General features: G+C 51.2%; 1 protein-coding gene across 1 annotated transcript in view; it reads left to right on the plus strand.

The window, feature by feature from the left end:
- Positions 1 to 4624, plus strand: part of FOXA3 (forkhead box A3) — a 9440-nt gene extending 4816 nt beyond the window's left edge. The window contains exon 2 of the mRNA XM_003799527.2: positions 2926 to 4624. Within this exon, the coding sequence (XP_003799575.1) occupies positions 2926 to 3915 (990 nt within the window). The 3' untranslated portion in view covers positions 3916 to 4624. The remainder of the gene's footprint in view (positions 1 to 2925) is intronic.
- The last annotated feature ends 3096 nt before the right edge of the window (positions 4625 to 7720 follow it).

Consider the following 7720-nt stretch of genomic DNA (forward strand, 5'->3'; position numbering starts at 1 on the left):
GGATTTGAACCCACCACCTTAGGTATATGTGGCTGGCGCCTTAGCTGTTTGAGCCACAGGCGCCGAGCCTTATTTAATCATTTTGATCTATATATTAAAAACTAATTTTATAACCTGAAACATTGATAGCGAGCCACTAGATTGTTGGAGAGTTACAATTACTACTTATGATTATTTCTATTTATTTATTTATTTAGAGATAGAATCTTACTATTCCAAAAACACTCTGCTGCTGAGAAAAAAAAAGAGACAGAGTCTCACTATGTTGCCCTCGGTAGAGTGCTGTGGCATCACAGCTCATAGCAACCTCAAACTCTTAGGTTAAGTAATTCTCTTGCCTCAGCCTCCCAAGTAGCTGGGACTACAGGCACCCACCACAATGCCCGGCTATTTTCATGTTGCAGTCGTCATTGTTGTTTAGCTGGCTCAGGCTGTGTTGGAACCTGCCAGCTTCAGTGCATGTGGCTGGCACTGTAACCACTGTGCTATGGATGCTTAGCCACTACTTATTATTATTAAATTTGAGAACTGCAGCCGGGCATTATAGCAGGCACCTATAGTCCCAGCTACTTGCGAGGCTGAAGCAAGAGAATTGCTTTGAACCCAAGGTTTGAGGTTGCTATGAGTTATCATGCCACAGCTTTCTACCCAGGGTGACAATGTAAGACTCTGTCTCCAAAAAAAAAAAAAAAAAATCGAGAACTGCAGCAGTTCTCCTTCTCCTTCTTTTTGGTCTCAGGCCTCTTTACACTCTTAAAAATTAACAAGTACCCCAGGCGAGGTATGGTGGCTCATACCTGTAATCCCAGCACTCTGGGAGGCCAAGGCATGTGGATTGCTTGAGCTCAGGAGTTACAGACCAGCCTGAGCAAGATCGAGACCGCATCTCTACTAAAAACAGAAAAACTAAAAAAAATTAAAAGATAGAAAAACTAGCGGGGCAAAGTGACGGGCATCTATAGTTCCAGCTACTCAGGAGGCTGAGGCAGGAAGATACCTTGAGCCCAGGAATTTGAGGTTGCTGTGAGCTATGATGCCACAGCACTCTACCCAGGGTGATAGAGTGAGACTGTCTCAAAAATTAAAAATTAATGAGGAGGCTCGGCGCCTGTGGCTTAAGTGGCTAGGGCACCAGCCACGTACACTCAAGGTGGCGGGTTTGAATCCAGCCTGGGCCCGCCAAACAACAATGACGGCTGCAACCAAAAAATGGCCGGGCGTTGTGGCGAGCGCCTGTGGTCCCAGCTACTTGGGAGGCTGAGGCAGGAGACTCGCTTGAGCCCAGTAGTTGGAGGTTGCTGTGAGCTGAAATGCCATGGCACTCTACCCAGGGGGACAGCTTGAGGCTCCTGTCTCAAAAAAAAAATTAATGAAGACCCCAGACAGTTTCTTTCAGTTGATGTGGGTTATGTCTATCAATATTTACCATAATTGAAATTAAAACTGAGAATTTTTTTTTTTAGAGATAGAGTCTCACTTTGTTGCCCTTGGTAGAGTGCTGCGGCATCACAGCTCACAGCAACCTCCAGCTCTTAGGCTTAGGCGATTCTCTTGACTCAGCCTCCTGAGTAGCTGGGACGACAGGTGCCCACCACAACGCCTGGCTATTTTTTGTTGCAGTTTGGCTGCGGTCGGGTTTGAACCCGCCACCCTCGGTATATGGGGTCAGCACCCTACTCACTGAGCCACTGGCGCTGCCCCTAAAACTGAGAAATCTTAAAAAATTGTATTAATTCATTTTAAAATGGCAGTAATTTGTTAGTGTAAATGAAGTATTTTTATTACAACTGTATGCCAAAAAACTTAGAAAAGTGGCACTGTTTTTCATTTTTGCAAATCAAGTCTGGCTCAGTAGAAGAAAGTGGTCTCCTAACTGCTTCTGCAGTCTGTCTATTGCAGCATCACAATACTGCAGACACTCATGAGAAAGTAAAAAATGGGCTCGGCGCCTATAGCTCAACTGGCTAAGGCGCCAGCCACGTACACCTAAGGTGGCGGGTTCGAATCCCCAGCCCGGACCCGCCAAACAACAATGACGGCTGCAACCAAAAAATAGCCGGGCGTTGTGGCGGGTGCCTGTGGTCCCAGCTACTTGGGAGGCGGAGGCAGGAGACTCGCTTGAGCCCAGGAGTTGGAGGTTGCTGTGAGCTGTAATGCCACGGCACGCTACCCAGGGGGACAGCTTGAGGCTCTGTCTCAAAAAAAAAAAAGAAAGTAAAAAATGGTAATATCTTAGCATTAATTTGAAAATAGTTTTGATCAGCTCAGCACCCATAGCTCAGTAAGTAGTGTGCCAGCCATATACATTGAGGCTGATGGGTTTGAGCCTGGCCCAGGCCTGCTGAAGAACAATGACAACTGCAACCAAAAAATAGCCTGGCATCGTGCTGGGCGCCTGTAGTCCTAGCTACTGGGGAGGCTGAGGCAAGAGAATCGCTTAAGCCCAAGAGTTTGAGGTTGCTGTTAGCTGTGATGCCAAGGCACTCTACTGAGGATGACATAGTGAGACTCTGTCTTAAAAAAAAAGGCAGTGCCTGTGTTTTAAAGGAGTAAGGCGCCAGCCCCATATGCTGGAGGTGGTGGGTTCAAACCCAGCCCTGTCCAAAAAAAAAAAAAGAAAGAAAGAAAATAGTTTTGATCTTGTGGTCCCCAGGGGATCCCTGACCCTGGAGAACCACTCAAGACATGACCTTGAATGTATGAGAGTTGGGGTGAGATGGATGGAGGGTGGGGGCAGAGATGTGGGTGCATTGGAAGTGGGTGGAGACTTGGAGATAGCTGTCTGCAGAGAGAAGTTAACAATGCAAAGCTTTTATACAGGAGACTAGATAGACAGGTAAACACATAATGGATGTTGTGATCCTTTGATGACCAGAAGAATGGAGCCCAACTGACCCCTCCCCATCTCTTTTTCTTTCCCTGCAGATCTACTCTCCAGTGACCCCGGTGCCCACCATGGCCCCCCTCAACTCTTACATGACCCTGAACCCTCTAAGCTCTCCCTACCCTCCGGGGGGGCTTCCGGCCTCCCCACTGCCCTCAGGTCCCCTGGCACCACCAGCCCCTGCAGCACCTCTAGGGCCCACCTTCCCAGGTTTGGGTGCCAGCAGTGGTGGAGGCAGCAGCTCAGGGTATGGGGGCCCAGGCACTGGGCTAGTGCATGGGAAGGAGATGCCAAAAGGATACCGGCGGCCCTTGGCCCACGCCAAGCCGCCCTATTCCTACATCTCACTCATCACCATGGCCATCCAGCAGGCACCAGGCAAGATGCTGACCCTGAGCGAGATCTACCAGTGGATCATGGACCTCTTCCCTTACTATCGGGAGAACCAGCAGCGCTGGCAGAACTCCATCCGCCACTCGCTGTCTTTTAATGACTGCTTTGTCAAGGTGGCACGCTCCCCAGACAAGCCAGGCAAGGGCTCCTACTGGGCCCTGCACCCCAGCTCAGGGAACATGTTTGAGAATGGCTGCTACCTGCGCCGCCAGAAGCGCTTCAAGCTAGAGGAAAAGGTGAAGAAAGGTGGCAGTGGGACTGTCACTGCCAGGAACGGAATGGGGGCTACTGCAGCAACCACCACCCCTGTTGCCACAGTCACCTCCCCATCTCAGCCCCCACCCCCAGCCACTGCTGAGCCTTCTGAGGCCCAGGGTGGGGAAGATGTGGGGGCTCTGGACTGTGGCTCACCCACTTCCTCCACACCCTATTTCACTGGCCTGGAGCTCCCAGGCGAGCTGAAGTTGGACGCACCCTACAACTTCAACCACCCTTTCTCCATCAACAACTTGATGTCAGAACAGACACCAGCACCTCCCAAACTGGACGTGGGGTTTGGCGGCTATGGAGCTGAAGGTGGGGAGCCGGGGGTCTACTACCAGGGCCTCTATTCCCGCTCCCTACTTAATGCATCCTAGCAGGGGGGTAGGAACATGGTGGTGGGTATGGTTCTGGTGACACTTTGCTTGTCTCATGGGTTAACATCTTGGTTTGCTCTGTTCTTTACTGTGATGATTGCTGTCTGTGTGAGCATCATGTTGATCCACTGGGTGCTGTGGTGTCCACCATGTACATCTGGGTGGGCCCACTGGGTACTTCGAAGACTGCCATGTTGATTTATGTCATTAGTTGATTCACTGAGTGCTTTGGTGGCTGCCATCTGGGGGGCCCTTTGGTTGCTGTGATGGACATCTTTCTGACCAACCCTTTGGATGCAATGGTGATACCATTTCATCTTCTTTGGCCCATTGGGTGCTGTGATCACTTCTTTCTTGGTGGACTTCTTGACACAGTAGGTGCCAAGTTGGCCACCATCCTGCATAACATCATTTTTGACTTATAGAGCTTTGATGGCCACCCTGTTGGCTGCATGACATTATCAGTGGGCCATTGTGCCACATGATAGCCACCAAACCCTCCTGTTGGCCAAGTGGTCACCATCTCTTCAGTGTGAATAGGGTGATGGATGAAGGTTTTCTCTGAAGCCCATTCCCCCCACTCGGGTCCAGGAGAAACCCAAAAGGGCTGGGGTTAAGGTGTGGGGAATTTCTACTGAAGTCTGATTCTTGCCTAGGAAGTGGGACACTGGCTGTGTTTGACCATTAAAGGCACTGTTTCCACCTCTTATAAATGTCTCTTTTCCTTGGTGGGTGGGCCCTGTGGGACTTGAATACCTGAATTTCTGTTCCCCAGGCCCCTTTCCTTTCTTACCCTAGAGCTGGCTGCCTCTAGGGGAGCAGCTGAGGGAGGCATCGACCTGACCTTTGGCTCTTTGCTGTCCCTGACCCCAAGGACAGTTTGTTCACAGATAGCAGCCCCCGCAGCAATGGGGCCAGGGCAGCAGGGGGAGGTGGCTCTGCAGTGACCAAGGCCATCTCCCTACCCCCACTTCTCAGACACACACATATCCCCCTCCATCTCTGAGGCTCAAGGAGCCTAGGGTTGCTCAATTTTTGGCTAAGCTAGGGAGGAGGAAAAAGGACAGAGGAGGTGTTAATTGAAAGACATGCATATTGGAATTTATCTGTTGTGCATGTGCACTGTGTGGGTTTTAGGGTATCATTCTGCCCTTTGGGGTCCCCATGGTCTACTGAAGGGTGTTATCTATTGTTTGTTTCCCTCAGTTGTGTGAGTGCATGTGTCTCTTCGTACTCTTGAATGTGTGCTTGTTACAGGTGTCTTGTGGATGTGTCTTTATTGTTTTGTATGTGTGGTTCTCTTTGTACACCTATCCCTGGGTCCCTCAGGGTCTCACATTGTTATATGTATGTCTACCCACTGCCTAAAAAAGTGTGCATATGTGACCACATCCATGTGGTGCATCTGTCACTGTCATTTATGTCTATCTCTGTGAGTCAGCATACATCTGTATGTTTAAAAGAAAGTATATATGTCTTTGTATGATGCCTGTCTTTTGCCATATACCTGTCACTTTGTGTTTGTGTGCAAGCGTGTGTGGAGAGTCTGCTGGCCCTGGAGTGGGTCTGTCACTTTTGTGGGTGGAGGATTTGTGGGGAAGGATTTGGGTTCTCCTTTGGCCACTGTGGGCCTGGGGACTTGGAGCCTGGGTATCTGTCCCTGAGGGTCTAAGTCTGCCTGTCTGCCGCTCACAATGGCTCTGTCAATAGCACAATTGTGCACGTCACACCTCTCCTTTCAGAGTGGAAACTGAGGCCCAGAATGGGAAGAGACTGGACAGAGCAGGTAGGCAGAATTGGTCTGCATCTGCTGGTCTTGATTGTCAGTTCCCTAGTGACCCATCCATTTATTCAGCCAGCCATTCATTCATTCCAACACCAAAGACTGTTTAGTCACCTGTGTGTACGTGTGTGTGCACGCGCGCACATGCGCAAGCGCCCATGTGATATGTCTCCTGGTTTGTGTATCTGCCTTTCTCCTTGTCTCTTAGTGTCATCTCTTTCTGTGTCACTTTGTCCCTGACCCTTCCTCTGTGCCTTTTTCTGTCTCTTGATTTCTTTGAAATGCTTGCTCATTCCCTACATGTCTGTCCCTGCTATGGTCTGCCCCTCTCTCTGTTTCTTTCTATTGCTTCAACTCCATCCTTCCCTATCTCTCCCTCCTTCTCTCAGGGATCTGACTATTCTTTTCTTGGGGTCTGTCTCTTACTCTTTTTCTGAATCTCTTGGTTTCCCTTCTTCTCTGGCCTCCCTCCCTCTCTCAGCTCCCTGTATTTCCGCCTCTACCTGCCACCTCGCAGGCCAGGCTCTCTATTTCTGTCGCTGTGCCCGCCTTGCCAGCTGCGTGTCACCCTCCACCCCCTGCCGTGTTGGCTCCCCTGTCAGTCCTACCAGCCTCACTGTCCTGGGCAGGCTGGGGAATTCCTCCTGGTTCCTGGAAAAAACAACTGGGGCCGAGAGAAAGGCCCTCAGTCTCCCCGGGCACCCGCCCCCCTCCCTCAGGCCTGGGGGTCTCTCCCTGAGTCCGCCAGCCTGAGGCAGGAAGCCCTGCGGTTTCTGGCTTCTCCCAGGCGGCCTCCGGATCTGGCCCCCGCCCCCCAGGCCAACAGCCCAAATATTATTCCGCAGGAGGAGTCGGTGGTGGCGGGAGGAGGCCCAAGCTGAAAGAGGCTTTCAGGGCGGCCAGGCCTGGGGCTTCCTGTCCCCAGGCTTGGGCCTCAGGCCGCCCCATTGGGGACCTCAGGTGGCCGGAGGGGCGGAGTGTTGTTGTAGGGTCCTTGGGGGAGGGTGGGGCCATCCGTCAGGGTGTCTGGTGGCCACTGGCTCTGCTGGCGTGGGCAGGTATGACCCCCGCCCCTGGGACAGCAGGCTGATGTCCAGCGTGGAAAAGTACCACGGTCAGACGTGGGACGCATGGACAGACATGAGTTTGCCAGGGACCAGGGATGAGGGTGGCCTTGGGGACATGGGCAGCCCTAGGCTGTGGGCCTGAGGTGACATGGTCCAAAGAAAGTGTCTGTGGATAGGGAAGCAGAGGCTGGGGAAGGGTCCCAGATGTGGGTAGAGGGTTGTCTGCACTGGGAGGCGTGAGAGGAGGATGATGATGATAATCATTATTATTTTTAATGCCTTAATCAAGTGCTGTAGTGACAAGGGGAAAGGGCGGAACAAGGAGTTCAATCCAGTGAGATAACTCACTACCTTCCACCAGCCCATGATGATGACAATTATGAAAAGCTACTAGTGCTTACCATGTGTCCAGCATTGTGTCAGAATTCTGACCTTGCAGAACTCTGATCAACTCAATCCCTCCCGCTCCTCCCAACTTTATTGTGGGGTGAGACAGGCACGGAGAGGTGAAGGGACTTGCCCAAGGTCACACAGATTAAAAAGTAGGGTGCTGGGGGCTCCAACTCAGGCTGTTCTGGGATGAGGGGAGCAGAGTCCTGGCTCAGGCCCTCCCTGGCAGGCGCCCCCACTTCCTACCACATCTGCTATGGGAGATGGGGGCACCCCCAAAAGCCACATACATACTTATAAGTATGTGTATGTCTGAGTTGGTGTGTTAGGTGTCTTTGTGTCTGTGGGCTGAAGTGTAACCCTGTGATGCACCTCTTTTCAGGGAGTTAGCCTGTGCGCTTGTGTCTGTGTCAATTACTGGGCATGTGTAGGCAGTGTACCACTGTGTACACGTGCATGTCACTGTTCTATCATTGTCTTCTTTATGTCTGTCACTGTGTTTCTGTACCTAACACCACATTTGCCTGTCATCATATTTTCTATGTGCATTACTGTCAGTATGTTT

The sequence above is a fragment of the Otolemur garnettii genome, unplaced genomic scaffold (genome assembly GCF_000181295.1).
Source record: "Otolemur garnettii isolate 467f Iridium unplaced genomic scaffold, OtoGar3 scaffold00152, whole genome shotgun sequence".
In the NCBI taxonomy this organism is placed as follows: Eukaryota; Metazoa; Chordata; class Mammalia; order Primates; family Galagidae; genus Otolemur; species Otolemur garnettii.